The sequence below is a fragment of the Carcharodon carcharias genome, chromosome 6 (assembly GCF_017639515.1).
Source record: "Carcharodon carcharias isolate sCarCar2 chromosome 6, sCarCar2.pri, whole genome shotgun sequence".
Taxonomy (NCBI): domain Eukaryota; kingdom Metazoa; phylum Chordata; class Chondrichthyes; order Lamniformes; family Lamnidae; genus Carcharodon; species Carcharodon carcharias.
Genome location: NC_054472.1, coordinates 3,583,876 through 3,603,277, shown reverse-complemented (window position 1 = coordinate 3,603,277; position 19,402 = coordinate 3,583,876). Strand labels below are relative to the sequence as shown.

The window sequence follows — 19,402 nt, the reverse complement described above, 5'->3', positions numbered from 1 at the left end:
GGACACATTTTAAAAACAAGGGGTCTCCTATTTAAGGAGGAGGTATGGAGAAACTTTTTTCCTCTGAGGGTCCTTAGTCTGTGGAATACCCTTTCCCAGAAAGCAGTGGAGGCAGGGCCATTGAATATTTTTAAGGCTGAGTTAAATATATTCTTGAATCAAAGGTTATAGGAGATAGGCAGGAGAGTAGAGTTGGGGCCGCAATCAGATTAGCTATGACTTTACCAAATAGTGGAGCAAGCTTGAAGGGCTGAATGGCCTACTCTTATTTCCTATGCTCTAAATCACTTGGAGCAGTGCAAATAGTAAAGAAAACAATATACAGCAAGCACTGCAGAACAGATAGTACCCAAGCTATACTGAACAAGGCAATACACAAAGCCAAATGTGAAAAATCAGAAGCAATAAACAAGCATTTTGAGGTTCAGATATGTGACCTTCGCCTCATCCCTTAAATGCTAAAATTCAAACACACATGAATTTGCTTTGATGGTAAATTATAATGCCCATGCAAGTCATTAATTACAACATGACTCAAGCTAAGAGTTCTGCCAAGGAATTCCATGTCAAAATCTACATTTTTCAACACAATTCTAAAAAAAAACTCAGTCTCCCTCTGAACATGAACCATGTGTTGAATTTGTGTAATGTGGAAACAATGTTAAAAAGCCAATAGCCAAAATATAAATCATTCATTCTCATCAACTGTCCTATTTTATACAAGTAATATTTACAACTTTAAGAATTAAGCAAGTTTACCAAATGCTTTTCAGCCCATCATGCTTAGGTCAGAACCACACTGAGGACCATCACTGGGTATTACCTGCTGGACTCAAAAACCACACAGCTTTCCGAGAATTGATTTTCTGCTAACTTGTTAGCTTGCTTCCACTCCAGAAATTTAAACACACAATTTAGGTTGAGTGTTGTACTGATGGAGCTCTCCCAGGTGTTCTGGGCCAATTTGTGGGAAACCAGTGGTGTAGCGGTAATATCACTAGTAATCCAGAGGCCCAGGCTAATGCCCAGGGAACACAGCTTCAAGTTCCACCATGGCAGCTGGTGGAATTTAAATTCAATGAATAAAATCTAAAATTGAAAGCTAGTCTCAACAATGGTGACCATGAAACTATCGATTGTTGTAAAAGCCTGTTTCACTAATGTCCTCAAGGGAAGGAAATCTGGTCTGACCTACATGTGACTGCAGGTCCACAGCAATGCGGTCGACTCTTAACTGCCCACTGACATAGCCTAACTAGCTATTAAAAGCACAATTAGCGATGGGCAACAAACGCTGGCCTTGCTAGCAATGCCCAAATCCCATGAAAGAATTAAAAAAAAAATTATGCTTCAACCAACATCACTCAAACAGATTATCTGGTCATTATCTCACTGCTGTTTGTGGGAGCTTGCTGTGCGCAAAACAGCTGCTGCATTTCCTACGTTGCAACAGTGACTACACTTCAAAAGTACTTGATTGCCTGTAAAGTACTGAGAGGTTCTGAGCTCATGGATGGTGCTAAAGCAATTCAAGTCTTTCTTGCTGTATTAAAAGTCTGTGTGAACAGATGGGAATGCCATACAACAGCACACGTTTAAATCAAAGTTTAAAACATATTTGTAAAAATACCACTGCTGTTTACAAATAATTTAAATCATGGATAAAAGCTTCAACATACTAAAAGCAAGAGGCTTACCCTCTGCAACTCCCCAAGGATACTGTCTTCCTCTCACTCGTTTTCCATTCACCTCAATGATAGTATTACTACCTACAACAGCAAGAGGCAAACGATCCTGGAAAAGATTTACATAGATCAGTACAAAAATAACTGAAGAAAAAATTAACAGTTAAGATGGTGGAAAAATTTAAACCAATTTAAGACTTAATCTATAATTCCACTTAAGCCTCCACATATAATTTATTTGGGACTAAGTCAGGACCCATGATCTCAAAAATTCTAAAAGAGAAGAATCCTGCACACACAACAATGAAGAGTACAGAATTTATGCTAAACTTCTATCAAACACTAATTAGGTCCCATCTGGAGTAGGGTCCAATTCTGGGCAACATCATTTAGGGATATGGGAAAGGTTAACAACGTGGGGAAATGTGAACTTATCCACTTTGGCAGGAAGAATAGAAAAGCAGAATATTAATTTAAATGGAGAGAGATTGCAGAACCCTGAGGTACGGAGAGATCTGGTTATCCTGGTACATGAATCACAAAGTTAGTATGCAGGTACAACAAGTGATGAGGAAGGCAAATGGAATGTTGGTGCTTATTGCAAGGGGAATGGAATATAAAGTAAGGATGTTTTACTACAGTTGCACAGGGCATTGCTGAGGCCACATCTGGAGTACTGTGTACAGTCCTGGTCTCTTTATTTGAGAAAGGATATAAACATGTTAGCAGTTCGGAGATGGCTCACTTAACTGAGGCCTGAGGTGGAGGTGGTTATCTTATGAAGAAAGGTTGAACAGACTAGGCCTGTATCCATTGCAGTTTAGGAGAGGTGATCTTTTTGCAACACAAAAGATTCTGAGGGGACTTGAAAGGGCGGATGTTAAAATGATGTTTCCTCTTGTGGGAGAGTCTAGAACTAGGAGGCACTGTTTAAAAATAAGGGGTCTCCCATTTAAGACAGGGATGAGAAGAAATTTTTCCTTTCAGGGGGTCGTGAATCTTTTGAACACTCTTCCCTGGAGAGCGGTGCAGGTAGGGTCAATGAATATTTATAAGGTAGAGGTAGGTACATTCTTGACTAAGGGAGTCAAAGGTTATCAGGGGTAGACAAAAAGTGGAGTTAACGCCACAATCAGATTAGCCATGAGCTTATTGAATAGAGGAGCAGGCACATGGGGCCAAATGGCCTAATCCTGCTTCTAATTCATATATTTGTAGACAAGGATCCAGGGGGGGTTGACCAGAATGGAACCAGGGGTGAAGGACTTCAGTTGTGTGGAGAAAATGGAGAACCTGGGATTCTTCTCCTTAGAGCAGAGAAGACTAAAGGGAGATTTCATACAGGTGATTTTGATAGAGTGAATAGGGCAAACTGTTTCTACCGACAGGAGGATTTGTAACCAGACACAACAAATTGGAGAATTGACAAAAGAAACGGAGGGCAGATGAGAGGTTTTCTCTGTGGAGCTATGATCTGGAATACACTGCCTGAAAGGGCAGTGGAAGCAAATTCAATAGGATCTTTCAAATGGGAATTGGATAAATACTGGGAAAGAATTGCAGGCTGTTTCTGCAGGCCGATGAAAATTACACTATGCAGAATTCACTGCAGTGGATGTAAAAAAAAAAGAAAATGTTGGAAATACTCAGTTCAAAAAAAATTATGATTTGATATTCAGAATCCAGACCTACCTGCCTGAAAAATCACTGCAGACATTTAAAACTGGCTATTAATTTTACAGCTAAGTTTAGTGATTTTCTCCAACGAAACCGTTTCTTTTTAATATTAGTATGTAATTCCTGGGTGTCTTGGCTGTATTTGCTTTTTACTGTGCAGTGTGGTGTGTTTCACCACAGTTTGCCCGTTAATTCATATGTACCTCATATTAACCCTGAATGTTAGAGTATAGGGCAGATATTGTAAATTGTTTTATCTTTTTGACCTTATATAGTAAAGTTTATTTTTGTCTGCTCAAAACCTGCTCAATCTTGTGGCTTTATTCACTGAGCAAGTGTTTTGAATCGCAAACTTTGTCTACTTTAAACGAATCAGATCCTAACCGGATCTCACCAACAATTTGGGCATCTGCTCTAGGGTCATAAAATAGAGACGAGTGAGTAGACAAAAAAATCCAGAAATGTCTGATGAATCAGCTTGGTCTTGCTGCTTAATGAATACCAGTTATGGGTGTGGGGTGGGCAGGGGAACGGATTCATTTGCTTAAACATCTAATTACTGGCTTCTCATTGGTGCACTGCTACTTCGTTAGTTAACACAACCATATTTGATTAATAACCATACGTCTGTTAAGTTACACCGCTGGCAATATTTTGCATGATGCTTTGAAGATGTAACGTGATGGGTACGTGCTTAAAAAAAAAATCACCTTTAAAACAGTCAAGAATTGATATTTAATCAATTCTTAAATGGTAGTGCTGACAAATAGTTATCTGATTCATAGGTGTTGCAATGCACTGTTATTTTTAAAAAGCAGTCTTCAAAAATTAATTTTTGATCACAGGAAAATGTATCATTTTCCAGACTTTGTGCACAGTGGCCAAACGGATGCTCAAGCAATGCCGCCTCCCAACATTACATTCGCCTGCTTTCTCTCTTTCCCCATCCAGTCCAATCTTTTAGGCAAGGAATTCCCCACCCACCAATTTTATTCGAAGATTTTTCTGTTCTTGGCACATGGCCTGTCTGCAGCACTAAGATATACCATATCTCCTCCCCCATTGTTACATGATGACAGCACAATGCACGTCTCAGGGTATATTTAAATAAAAGGTGACACATTATCATCTCCACTAGAAAATGAGCAGAGAATCTCCTGTCAACTTCAAAAAAGCTGGGCTGAGAGGCCATTTAGCTCCTTACATCAGATTCTAATGACCCAATGCATCCAAAGTTTACATCTGATGCAGTATTTATTTCTCCTTGTTTAAATGCATTTACTGGAGCCTGGTGCAGGTGCAGCCAAATTTATGTTCCTGCTTTTAAACACCACTTGTGGCTCCATTTTAAAGATTACATGAATTATTTATTTCTTCATTGTATTGATTGACCACACAGGCCCATTTATCAGCCTTCTATCCTCTACCTGGTTTGCTATTACATGTTGCATTGTGACTGTTATTTTGGCTTTTCTTCACGTTCACTATCTGGTGTAACCAGGTGGTAGTCTCCTGTGACATGAATATTTACAGCTTTTTCAGCACATTGCACGCTTCCCAGGTTCTGTTCAATTTACACTCGAGCTGAACCACAATACATTTTTAACCCATCAATAAAAATATTCCAGTTTTAAGGCGCATTTATGGATTGCAAAAATTAGTTATATATTTGTCAAAAAGAATATTTAATTCCATAATTTAAGGTCGCTCCAAAATTAGTGCAATTGTATTTACAGAATGAAAGCCTTCCAGTGAGGTGTTATTTGCAACACTGCTTTGTCATCACAAACAGCCAGTTATAGGTTAATAAACCCACAAAGGCTTTTCTTGTCATCAGTTAGATTGAAAACGTGGGTCCATCTTTCAAAACTCAGTATAAAAGTCATAAAGTTTTACATTTCATTAGATGTTCGCTTCAATATGAAATGATGCTTCCAATAATATTAATTGTTGCTAAAGTTGTAATTAAAGTTTCTCTCTAGGGAAGTCTCTACCATTTTATTAATATGGGCAGCCTGCTGGAATCACATGCCTCCAATGATACACTACCTTAACTTTTTTCACCAACTTGTTTTCTTCTTCATCATCGGTTTCTGGAAATTCATAGATCTTTATTTTATGTTCCTGGATTTCTCTCATCACCTGTAAAAATAGTTGAAGCATTATTTAAAAAGTAAAGAAAACTCAACGCTGTTTCATTGTGCAAGTGGCTATGATGTAGAACGTGCTGCCTTTTAAGATAATAGCATCAGATTCAATGCTAACTTTCAAAGGGAATCGGATAATACTTGAAATGGGAAAAAATTCCTGCAGGGTCATGGAAAAAGACGACAGGGGATGGACTGGATAGCTCTACCTAAGATCTAGCATAGGCACCAAGTTGAATGGCCCCCTTCTGTGCTGCACAGTTCTACAAGATAAAGCAAGTGTGCTGGCTATTTCAAGCAGACCTATTTCTTAGCACTTTGTTAAAATCCTGCACTTATTGCTTTACAGCATCCCCTTGAGCTTTGTAATGTTCATCTATGACGCACTGGGGACTTGAAACTGTCCCAAGTTAAACTGGAGTTCTATGGTTGCAGAATTGAATATATTGGGATTTAACTATCCAAAAGATTTGCTAGAACCTCATGCATTACAAAAGCCAGATAGCACTTGTAGACAGTTGTCTACATCTTGAAGTTATTTGAGCTGGCCATAATGGGATGTGTGATAAAAGAATGAAAATGCATCAGTGTTTTGTGTTTGCTTGGTTTAAACTGCACATGCACTGATGAATTGGTTTTGTGTCTCCTGCTTGTAAAGGTAAGCTACATTAGCCAATGTATCTACTGCATGATGGATAATGTTTTATTAAAAACTCATTCCACATGGCCAAGCACACCTTACAAGAGCAGACAATATTCTCAAAACCACTAACCATTGTCTTCTCACCTGTCTCTTGAACTGCTGGCATTCTTCTGGAGTGAGGGTGTCTGCTTTGGCGATGAGTGGAATAATATTGACCTTTTCATGTAGGCGCTTCATAAATTCAATATCCAAAGGCTTTAGTCTGTAGAAATGTAACATCTAAGTCAGCAAACTGATTATCCACCCATCATGTTTGTATAATGAATTCAAAAAACATCAGATATGTCTTCCATTCATGCTATACAATTGTCAAACATTGAGGGATTTCGACATGTGAAAGGCTAAGAAGCAGAATTGATCAATTGCCTTCACAATGAGCACTCCTAAAAACAAGTCATGACAGTCATTATTTTTCCCAAGCAGGTAATGTTTGGGAGTCTGCAGTCTCCTCTGCTCTCAGCTGATGTTAAAATAAAACTATTGCAAGTCACTAAGTGTGAAGATGGATACAAACTCATTTTTGGCATCATTCCTTTTCAGAAAAAAACCTATTTTGCTTGCCTAATCTAATTCAATTAAGAACCAGACCAAGGTTTATTCCATTGAATTGGGCTGAAGTTATTGTTGAATATGATGTACTTAGACCTCAGGAACATCTCCAAGAGTTATCAAGTCTACTGGTATTTTTGTAAAGGTCCCTATAGGTCAATTCTCCCATTAAATATTAAAATTCAGTGACTGGGGTAAGGAAAAAAAAGATGTTGCTCCCATTCCTGATGAACTAGTAGCCCCTGTTGGAAACATGTGGCTGCATTTACCACAAGGGGGATATCAGATGCAGCCGATATGAGAAATAGTTAATTCAATGTCAGAGCTGTCCATCTATATGTAAAAAAGATGTATCTTACAGCTGCCAGACTTTTAAGGCAATTGAATTCATGTAACCATTAATCCATTCATTCACTAAAGGCACTAAATAGCATGGAAGACACCTACTCCAATCTACTGCAAATCTCCAGTTGTACAACCACTATAGCAGTGGCAAATAGGAGATGGGAAACAGCTATATTGGCGATGAGAAGCAATAATAATTTGTCTACAATATTACACCATAGCAATTTTATATTTTCCTGGTACAAACATTCTGATCTACTGCTATGCAGCTGGTTTCAATTTGGCAAGCCCAATGGCGTACAGAAATTTGTGCACTCCAACCATTTCCCAGATGGTATATAGTCCAACAACGAGATTACGAATAAATGCTTATGGCACTGATAAATTTAAAGAAATCACCAATGCCACAAGAAACAGTTACAATTCTGTGAGCTGTCTGGGAATGTAGGTCAAGAGACCTGTCCTACAGCCAATGTTGGAGAAAGGTAGCATAGCCACAGGTTCAGGACCATTCAACACTGTAGTGCAGTCAGGTTGGAAGCAGAAATCTGGAAGCATGGGACAAGGCCAAAAACCAATCTTGGTATCAAAATTTCCCACTGGGTTGGGTCCCTTTAGAACTGGATTTGGACTCTAGTGTAATATTAGGGGAGGTGGTGGCACTGACTAGTATTCCAGAGACTCTGGGGGCCCAGGTTCAAATCCCATCCCACAGATGGTGAAATTTGAAGTCAATAAAAAACCTGGAATTAAAAATCTGATGATGATCATGAAACAACTGTCACAAAAGCCCAGCTGGTTCCCTATTGTCCTTTAAGGAAGGAAATCTGCTGTCCTTACCTGGTCTGGCCTACATGTGGCTCCAGGCCCACAGCAATGTGGTTGACTCTTAAATGCCCTCTAAACAAGGGCAATTAGGGGTGGGCAATAAATGCTGGCCTAGCCAGCAGCGCCCACATCTCAGGAGTGAATAATACAATTAAAGCAGTCAGCCATTTTCAGATGTGAACAGCACTGAATTTCCAGACTTAACATTCAAGAATTCCTTTTCTCAAGAACTCAATACTTGAGTTTAAAAACTTCTGCACAACTTTAAATTAAAAGTGATTTCCAATCACTGGACCTCCAAAAGTAAATCAAGTACGCTATTAAGGCAGAGAAATACATATGTAATGAAGGACTGAAATAAATCAAACGGAGAATGGATTTGTGAATTATCTTCACATCCTCACACAAATGCTTTCACAAAAAAAAACTAAAACGAGTGGGGTGGTTTGGTGATATAGCAGAGCAGAGGGATTTAGGCTCAAGACAATAAAAGCAATATTTCAAGTGGATAAAGTCTTCAATAAAAAGCTGATGGGATTTTGTGTACAAAGGGTATGGAATATAAAAGTTTTAATGCAATGCTGAACCTATATAAAACCTACTAAGACCGCAGTTGGCCCGTGTACTGTTGTTATCTCAACATTAAGAAGGATGCTGAGGCAGTAAACAGGTATAGTGCTGATTCACAAGGATGCTGCCTGGTATGAGAAAACACAAGACAGATCTGAAAACATTGTGGCCTTTTTTCTTTGGAACAGAGGTGATTAAGGTACATTTTGGTAGAATTATTTGATGGGATTTGACAAAACAAATAGAAACAGACCATTTTTAGTTGAATAGCTAGAATGGTTAAAAAAAAAAATTAAACATTAAACATTTAGGATTGAGAGCAGAAAAGAATACTTGGAGGGTGAGGAATTACTGCCAAACTTTGCAATTGAAGCAGAGACCATGTCAACATTGAAGAATAAGTTCAGGGGTGGTTGAAAGAAAGGCAATGGAGATATTGCAACAAGCCAGGTATATGGAACTAGGATACTGTTCATGGAAGGATAAACGGCAACATGGTTGGATCATAAGGCCTGTTTCTGTGCATTAATTTCCAGGTCATTTTAAACAATTTCTAAGGCTTTATTACTGAGTGGTAAAGATGATCAGCAAACACTGGACTTCATGGCAAAAACAGTTAAACCTAGAATGGATTCAACACTAGCTAACAGTTAGCCAGTATTTGTAACCGTACAAAATCTTTTACCAACCCATGTCCTGAAGGAGCAATAAAGTATAAACAACAATGGACTCTGCTGTCTGGCATCTGACGCCGGTTCACGCGGGACTCAGCATTAAGGTAATCTTCAAATTTGCTGTCGATATGATCAATGACAGGTTGCCAGCTAGAAAGTCAAACAGCAGTGCAATAATCGGTTAATCAGGGTCTTAAACACTGAACCACAACCAGCAGCTTCAGTTACAAAGACACGTTTATATTTTGGTGAATATTAAAACTATGAAATGCAGCTGCATCCGTTTTCCTGGGTCTTATATAATTTTCTTAAAAAATTAAAATATAACCTCGAATTTTTGTTTTGTCTTGTTAGCTGTTAGAAATACAGAAAAATATCCCCATAAAAAAGTGTTACAGCAATATGCAACTTTTTTGGAAAAGGGAAACTATAAAGCAACCAACCCTGACATTCACACAGAGCAAACTCAAAAGTCTGCATACAAACAAATGTTAAGCAAGCAAAACTGAAACAAAATTTTGTCCAAAGCCTAAGCAGACACTATTTTGCTTTTGGAAGTATATCCCAAAATCAAAGGGCTTGCAGACATTTTGAAGAGGGGGAAAAAATATTGTATATTTTTCTGAACTTTTATTGAATTATTAAAAATGCAGTTAATTCATTCATAGGATATTGGCTTTGCTGGCTGGGCCAGCATTTATTGCCCATCCCTAGTTGCCCTTGAGAAGGCGGTGGTGAGCTGCCTCCTTGAGCCGCTGCAGCCCCTGTGGTGTAGGTACACCCACAGTGCTGTTAGGGAGGGAGTTTCAGGATTTTGACCCAGCGACAGTGAAGGAACGGCAATATATTTCCAAGTCAGGATGGTGAGTGACTTGGAGGGGAACTTGTAGGTGGTGGTGTTCCCATCTATCTGCTGCCCTTGTCCTTCTAGATGATAGCGGTCGTGGGTTTAGAAGATGCTGTCTAAGGAGCCTTGGTGAATTGCTGTATATTCTGTTCACCCATTTGTGCTCCTCCAATTCTGGCCCCTTAAGCACCCTGATTTTAATTGCTCCAGCACTGACAGCTATGCCTTCAACAGTCTAGTCCCTAAGCTCTGGAATTCCCTCCCTAAACATCCCCCCTCTCCCTTGACCTTGAAGACATCCCTTAAAACCCACCTCTTGGATCAAGGTTTTGATCATCTGTCCTAATATCTCATGTGGCTCAGTATCAAGTTTTGTTTAATAACACTCATGTGAAGTACCTTGGGATTTTTATAACATTAAAGCTATTTTTTAAATGCAAGTTGTTATTGAGAATTGATCAAGATAGCTAATGAGCATATTCTGTCCAATAGTTCAAATTGAATCAAAATTATGGGCATTTCAACTCTAGAAAAAGCCCTCAGGATGTCCCAAAGTACTTTCCAGCCAATTAAGTAATTTTGAATTACAGTCACTGTTTTCATGCAGCCAATTTTTACACAGCAAGCTCCCACAAAAAGCAATTGACAATGACCAGATAAATTGTGGATACCAAAAGAACTTTCCTGCTCTTCTTCAAAATAGCTTTACATACACTTGAAGGGACAGGCAATGCCTTAGTTTAAAATTTTGGTATAAATTTGATCCCGAGCATGGCTTAATCGATAATGAGGTGTTAGTGCCCTGCTTCAATGTTAGCACTTGTGCCTAAGCCAGAGGGCCATGGGTTCAAGCCCACTCCAGGCCAGAACTTCAGTGCAGTACTGAGGGAATGCTGTATCAGTAAACAGTATTTCAGCTGATATATTAAACTGAGTTGTATCCAATCTGCTCAAGTGGATGCACTGTTTAAAGAGCAGGCAATTCTTCTGGTGCGCTGGCCAACATTTATCCATTAAACAACATCAAAACCAAATGAACTAGCCATTTTTCTCACTGCTGTTTGTGGCATGTTGATAGACATAAAATACTTACCTAGTTCATTCATGAGCTGTGAAGCACCTCTAAATGATGTGAAAGGAACTCTATAAATGCAAGCTCATTCTCTACTATTTGCTTTTAAAAAACCTTACCAGTTACTGTTGTCCACAGCATCCCCAAAGCCTGGTGTGTCAACTATTGTGAGTAGTAACTGAACACCACCTTCTTTAACGAATACTTTTGACTGTTCAACCTGTAAAAAGAAAACAATATTATAATACCTGCTTACATAGTAGAAGGCACAATAAAGATCTCAACAGTTCTGATTTAAAAGTTCAGGTTTGTTTATACACCTTCTCGGGTTCACTGAGTCAGTCACTCCCTGAAGGAGTCAGAGTGTTATTATTTTTTATGGAAATAAGCTCACCATGCCCTGTTCTAACCACGTGCTCACACAGCTAGAGGATGTAATAATAGCATCCCCTCATGATGTGGACTGGCTACAGATTTCTATTCATTTATTTAAAAATCAGACCAAGCTAACGCTAGATGCAAAAGTCAATTCTGGTAAGTTGCTTCATTCCACAGGAGGGTAAAACGTACAAAGCAGGAGATATCATTGAAGTTGTTTAGTTCAAGTGGCGCATCCAAAATAAAATATTGCCAACATTAACCTGACTTCAGTGTCTTGTCGTTCTTGTTTGTCCCAGGAGGAAGTGTCTTGTTTTCAGAGCTTGACTGACTGACAGAAACAGGCTACGTTTCTCAAGAACAAATGCGACTTTTTGGTATAGGTTTCCTTTTCCAAGACTGACTCAAACATCAGATTCTAAGTAAGGCTGGTGCCCCTCGCTGTTCCCTCAAATGTTGAATCCTCCTGCCCAACTTGGCAACAATGCGATCAGGGTTAAAATGGATGTTTGGTGCAGCATGAAGTTACTGGGATGTCAGATTATCTTTTGTCTTCAGGATGAATTCGGACACATGCCAGAACTGCTGCTCTGAGTTACAGCTTTAAAAGGGGTAAAGTTCCATGGAACACACAAGAGTGACAACACACTGAAGGAAGGTACATTTTAAAGAAACTCACATCAGAAACTTTTCTGTAGAAAATGGTCAAAAATTGCATAAATATGACAAATCTAGACAGCATAGGTAAGATAACCAATGGTTAACTGTCACTTTTATCCTGGATGGGGTAGAATGGAGTGTAGATCAACACCACCCATCATAGCAAGTATTAATTACACTTCTGACCTTTGCCTCGAAGGTGCTGGAGAGGCATTGGCGAGGTGAGTTATTTCCCACAGAATATCCGGTCTTGACCTGTTCCTATAGCCACATTATTTATATGGCTTGTCTCATTTAGTTTTTGGTCAACGGATGTTGATGATGGGTGATTTTGTGATGGTAACGCTATTGAATGTCCGGGGGAGGTGTTTAGATTGTTCCTTGTTAAAGACGGTCGAGTGGCATATTTAGTGCAAACATTACTTACTTAATATCCCAAACCTGAATGTTGTCCAGGTCTTGCTACATGTAAGAACAGATGGCTTCATTATCTGAGGAATTGCTAATCAAACTGAACACTGTGCAATCAGTGAACATCCCTACTTCTGACCTTATGACGAAGGAAAGCCATTGGTGAAGCAGCTGAAGATGGTTGGGCCTAGAATATACCCTGAACAACTCCTGCAGTAATATGCTGGGACTGAGCTGACCTCCAATCACAGAATCATAGAACGGCTACAGCATAGAAGGAGGTCATTCAGCCCATCATGTCTATATTGGCTCTCTGAAGGAGCAATTCACCTAGTGCCATTCCCTACTTTATCTCCATAGCCCTACACGTTCTTTCTTTTGAGTTAATAATCTACTTTCCTCTTGAATGTCTCCATTGAATCTGCCTCCACTGCATCCTCAGGTAGTGCATTATAGGTCCTAACCACTTGCTGTGTAAAGAAAATTTTTCATGTCATCCTTACTTTGTTTGCCAACTACCTTAAATCAGTGCCTTCTGGTTCCACCAATGGAAAGTTTCTCCCCCATCTACTCCATTCAGACCCATCATTTTGAATACCTCTATCAAATCACCGCTACACCTTCTCTTCTCCAAGGAGAACAATCCCAACTTCTCCAATCTATTCACATAATTGAAGTTCCTCATTCCTGAAAACATCCCTGTGAATCTTTTCTGTACTCTCTCCAAATCTTTCACATCCTTCCTAAAGTGTGGTGCCCAGAAATGGACACATCCTCCAGCTGAGGCCGAACCAGTATTTTATATAGAGTCGACTTAACCTCCTTGTTTTTGAACTCTGCCCCTATTGATGAAGCCCAGGATAAACCATTTCTCAACCCATCCTGCCACCTTCAATGACTTATGCATATACCCCCAGGTCCCTCTGCTCTTGCAGTGTTAGAATTGTACCTTTTATTTTTTATGGTCTCCCCACATTCTTCCTACCAAAATGAATTCCTCACAATCTGCATTAAAAGCTCATCTGCCACTTGTTTGCCCATTCCAGCAACCTGGGTATTTTTGATGTTCTACAATATCTTCACAGTACAAAGTTTTGTATCAAATGCTAATTTTGAAATTGTGTCCTGTACACCAAGGTCTAAGTCAATAATATGTATCAGGAAGATCAGGGCTCCTAATACCAACTCCTGGGGAACTCCACTATAAACCTTGCTCCAGTCCAAACAGCTGTTAACTACTGTCACTCAGCCAACTTCATATCCATGTTGCCACCGTCCCTTTTATTCCATGAGCTACTGTGCTCAGATGTCCATTGTGTGGCACTTAATCAAATGTCTCAAAGAACAGATATTTTGCGTTTGCCTTCACTGTAGAATATAGAAGTAATATCCCAGAAATAATTGTAAATCTAGAAGTGAAAGGGTAAGAGGAACTAAAAACAATTATAATCACAAGTGAAAGGGTACTCAATTATTAGAACTAAAGACCAAGAAGTCCCCAAGTCCTGATGGACTTCATCCTAGGGTTTTAAAAGCAGCAGTTGCTGGGATAGTAGATGCATTGGTTTTAATTTTCCAAAATTCCCTAGATTACGTAGGTCCCATTGGATTGGAAATTAGCAAATGTGACTCCCCTATTCAAGAAAGGAGGGAGACAGGTAACTACAGCCAGTTATCTTAACATCTGTCAGGGAAATTGCTGGAATCTATTAAGGAGGTTATAGCAGGGCACTTAGAAAATCATAATGTGATCAAGCAAAGTCAACATGGTTTTGTAAAAGGAAATCATGTTTGACTAATTTACTGGAGTTCTTTGAGGAAGTAAAAAGCAAGATGGATAAAGGGGAACCTGTAGGAAAGTTGTGAAAAGAGCGTAAATAATCTGCAAAAGGGTATAGGCAGGTTAAGCGAAGGGGCAAAAATTTGACAGATGGAATACAATGTGGGAAAACGTGAACTTGTCTACTTTGGCAGGAAGAATAGAAAAGCACAATATTATTTAAATGGAGAGAGATTGCAGAACTCTGAGGTACAGAGGGATCTGGGTGTCCTGGTAGATGGATCAGGAAAAGTTAGCATGCAGGTACAGCAAGTGATGAGGAAGGCAAATGGAATATTGGTGTTTATTCCGAGGGAATGGAAAATGAAAGTGGAGATGTTTTACTACAGGGCATTAGTGAGGCCACATTTGGAGTAATGTGTAGTTTTGGTCTCCTTATTTAAGGAAGGATATAAACGTGTTAGAAATGGTTCAGAGATGGCTTACTTAATGGATACCTACAATGCGGGGTGGAGGGGTATTTTATGAAAGGTTGGACAGGCTGGGTCTGTTTCTACTGGAGTTTAGAAGAATGAGATGTGATCTTATTGAAACATAAGATCTTGAGGGGACTTGACAAGGTAGATGCTGAAAGGATGCTTCCACTTGTGGAAGACACTAAGCTAGGGGGTTACATTTAAAAGTAAGGGTCTCCCAATTAAGCCAGAAATGAGGAGAATTTTTTTCTGAGGGGCGAGAGTCTTTGGAACTCTTCCCCAGAGAGCGGTGGAGGTCAGGTGAATGAATAGTTTTAAGGCAGAAGTAGATAGATTCTTGACTAATGAAGAAATCAAAGGTTATCGGGGGTAGGTAGGAATGTTGAGTTGAGACTGCTGTCAGATCAACCAGGATCTTATTGAATGGCAGAGCAGGCTTAAGGGGCCAAATGGCTTACTCCTCCTCCGAATTCATATGTTCGTATGTTCATATGTCCAAGTACACATCAACAGACATTACCCTCACCAACCTTATTACCTCAGAAAATCTCACGCAAATTAGTTAAAACACGCTTTGTCTCAACAAATCCATGCTTACTTCCCTTAATTAGCCAAGATTGCCTAAGCAGTTATTAACTTTGTCCCAAATTACCATTTCTAGAAGCTTCCCCACCACCAAGGTTAAGCTCTAAAATAAGCAAAATGCTGCAGATGCTGGAAATCTGAAATAACATTTCGAGTCGGATATAACTCATTCAGAATCATATTCAACTCAAGATATTAAGTCTTCTCTCGTCATGGATGCTGCTATCCCAGTTGAGTATTGCTTCAGTGCTGCTTCATGCTCTTGTCTGGACCTGGAAAAATTTATTAATTTTGCTTCCAGTTTCCACCCCTCCATCATTTTCACATGGTCCATCTCTGACACTTCCCTTCCCTTCCTTGACCTCTCTGTTTCAATTTCTGGTGATAGACTGTCCACCAATATCCATTACAAGCCTACCGACTCCCACAGCTACCTCGACTACAGCTCCTCACACCCCGCTTCCTGTAAGGACTCCATCCCATTCTCTCAGTTCCTTCGCCTCCGTTGCATCTGTTCTGATGATGCCACTTTCAAGAACAGTTCCTCTGACATGTCTTCCTTCTTCCTTAGCCGAGATTTTCCACCCACGGTGGTTGACAGGGCCCTCAATCGTGTCCAGCCCATCTCCCGCGCATTCGCCCTCACACCTTCCTCTCCCTCCCAGAACCGTGATAGGGCGCCCCTTGTCCTCACTTATTACCCCACCAGCCTCCGCATTCAAAGGATCATCCTCCGCCATTTCCGCCAACTCCAGCATGATGCCACCACCAAACACATCTTCCCTTCATCCCCCGGCAGCATTCCGCAGGGATCGTTCCCGCCGGGACACCCTGGTCTACTCCTCCATCACCCCCTACACATCAACCCCCTCCCACCGCACCTTCCCATGCAACTGCAGAAGGTGCAACACCTGCCCCTTTACTTCTCCTCACCATCCAAGGGCCCAAACACTCCTTTCAAGTGAAGCAGAATTTCACTTGCACTTCCCCCAATTTAGTCTACTGCATTTGTTGCTCCCAATGCGGTTTCCTCTAAATTGGAGAGACCAAACGCAGGCTGGGTGACCGCTTTGCAGAACATCTTCGGTCTGTCTGCAAGCATGACCTAGACCTCCCTGTCGCTTGCCATTTCAACACTCCACCCTGCTCTCATGCCCACACGTCCATCCTTGGCCTGCTGCAATGTTCCAGTGAAGCTCAACGCAAACTGGAGGAACAGCACCTCACCTTCCGACTAGGCACTTTACAGCCTTCCGGACTGAATGTTCAGTTCAACAGCTTCAGATCATGAACTCTCTCCTCCATCCCCACCCCCTTCCCGATCCCCCCTTTTACCCCAATAATTTATATAGATTTTTCTTTTCCCACCTATTTCCATTATTTTTAAATGTATTTCCATCCATTGTTTTATCTCTGCCTTTTCATCTATTTCAATCCCTTCCCTTCACCCCACCCCCACTAGGGCTATCTGTACCTTGCTTTCTATCCTTAATTAGCACATTCCTCAGATAATATCACCACCTTCAACACCTCTTTGTCCTTTTGTCTATGGCATCTTTTGGCTATCTCCACCTATCACTGGCCCACTATCCAGCTCTACATGTCCCACCCCTCCTTAAACCAGCTTATATTTCACCTCTTTTCTATTTTTACTTAGTTCTGTTGAAGGGTCATTCGGATTCGAAACGTTAACTGTGTCCCTCTCCGCAGATGCTGTCAGACCTGCTGGGTTTTTCCAGGTATTTTTATTTTTGTTTTGAGTATTTCCAATAGTTTTTACTTATCAAGGTTAAACTGACCAACCTGTAGTTGTTGGGCTTATCTTTACAGCCTTTTTAGAACAAGGATGTTACATTCACAATTCTCCAGTCTTGTGAAACCACCCAAATCTAAGGAAAATTATGGTCAGTGCCTCCAATTTCCACTCTCACTTCCCTCAGTATCCTGGATGCATCACATCCAGTCCTGGTGCTTTATTAACTTGAAGTACAGAAGTCGATCCCTTACCTCTTCATCATTAATTTTAAGCCCTCTAAGTGTCTAAACTGCCTCCTCTTTCATTATGACTCACATAACTTCATCTTCCTTGACAAGGGTAGACACAAAGTATTCATTTAATACCTCAGCTACACCCCCTGCCTCCATGTGCAAATCCCCTTTTTCCCCTGAATTAGCCACTCCTTTTACCATCTTTTTACTACACATATGCCCAAAGACGACTTTGGGGTTCCCTTTTACGTTCGCTGCTAGTCTCTTCTCATACTATCTCTTTGCTTCTCTTATTTTCTCTTTCAATTCCACTCTGAACCTTCCATATTCAGCCTGGTTTTTGGTTGTATTATCCATCTTACATTTGTGATAACCACACTTCTTAATCTCTATCTCTTTTGACATCTCTGGGTTTATTTGCCCTACCTTTTCCCTTAATGAGAATATAACTTGACTGTGCCCAAACAATTTCTTTAAAGGTAGTCCATTGTTCAGTTACAGTATTGCCTGCCAACCTTTGATTCCAATTTATCTGGAGCAGATCCATTTAGGGCGCACAATATTTTGGAAAGACAGGCAGAATGGCAAAGGAGGACAGACAGCCTTGATAGTAAAGGATGACACAAGGACATTAGTAAAAAAGGATCTGGCCTCAGAAAATCATGAATCAGAATCAGTACGGGTAGGAATTAGAAATAGCAAGTGTGAGAAAACACTGGTGGGAGTAGTTTACATGACTTCCTAACAGTAGTTATGTCACTGGGCAGAGCATTAAAAGTTATATCACTGGGCAGAGCATTAAACAAGAAACGATTGAATCTTGTAACAAAGGTAATGAAATAATTGTGGGAAATTTTAATGTTCACATAGACTGGGACAATCAAATTTGAAAGAGTGGTCTAAAAGACAAGTTTGTGAAACCTTTTTGTGACAAGTTTCTGGGAGCAAAACATTGTGGAACCGACTAGGGATCAAGTTATCTTAAATCTAGTATTGTGTAATGAAGCAGGGTTAATTAGTAATGTCATAGTAAAAGATCCACTGGGAAATAGTGATCATAATGTCATTGAATTCCATGTTAAATTTGAAAGTGACATACTCCAATCACAATCAAGAATCTTAAACTTAATCAAAGCTAATTACATAGGTACGAGTGCAGAACTGGCTGAAGGAAATTGGGTAAATAGATTAAAAAGTATGGCTGTAAATGAACAGCAGGAAACATTTAAAGAAACAGTTCAAAATGTCCTACAAAAATACATTCCATTGAAAGACAACCTCAGCAAGAAAGACCCATCTGTGGCTCACTCAGGAAGTTAGGGACAGCATTAGATTAAAAAGAGGCTTACAATATTGTAAAAAAAAAACAGGTCCGAGGATTGGGAGTGTTTTAGAAACCAGCAAAGGGCAACCAAAAAATTGATAAAAAGGAAAAAGTAGAATGAGAGAAAATTAGCCAGGAATATAAAAACAGATAAGAGCTTTTATATGAATACAAAAAGGAATAAAGTAGCTGAAATAAATGTTGGCCTATTAGAAACAGAGATAGGAGAAATCATGGAGAATGAGGAAACGGCAGAGGTATTGAACAAATATTATGTGTGTCTGTCTTCACAGTAGAAGGCGCAAGTTGCATTCCAGAAATAGATGGCAAACTGAAAGCTAAAAGGAACAAGGAAATTAGGGAAATAACATAAAAAGTATTGGAGAAACTTAAGCGACTAAAATCCAACAAATCCCAGGGCTTGAGGCCTTGACTTGTGAGTTCTAAAGGACATAGCTACACAGATAGATGATGCGCTAGCTGTGATTTTTCAGAATTCCATCAGATTAGAAGTTGGCAAATGTTACTCAACTTTTCAAGAAAGGGGAGAGAGAGAAAACAGAATGAAAGGCCAGTTTGCCGAACATCAATTGTAGGGAAAATACTGGAATTTGTTATTAAGGAAGTGTTAACTACTCATTAGAAAAGCATACTATGATTAGAAAAAGTAGGCACGGTTTTACGAAGGGGGAATTCTGTTTA

General features: G+C 39.8%; 1 protein-coding gene across 3 annotated transcripts in view; it reads right to left on the bottom strand.

Moving 5' to 3' along the window:
* The window catches only part of LOC121279035 (septin-7), a 152,723-nt gene that overhangs the window by 24,190 nt on the left and 109,131 nt on the right, over window positions 1-19,402 (bottom strand). For all 3 annotated transcript variants that reach the window (XM_041189801.1, XM_041189802.1, XM_041189803.1), the window contains 5 exons: window positions 11,217-11,317; window positions 9,194-9,328; window positions 6,297-6,414; window positions 5,412-5,504; window positions 1,698-1,794 (listed from right to left, as the gene is read on the bottom strand). In XM_041189801.1, coding sequence (XP_041045735.1) covers window positions 1,698-1,794; window positions 5,412-5,504; window positions 6,297-6,414; window positions 9,194-9,328; window positions 11,217-11,317 — 544 coding nt within the window. The remainder of the gene's footprint in view (window positions 1-1,697; window positions 1,795-5,411; window positions 5,505-6,296; window positions 6,415-9,193; window positions 9,329-11,216; window positions 11,318-19,402) is intronic.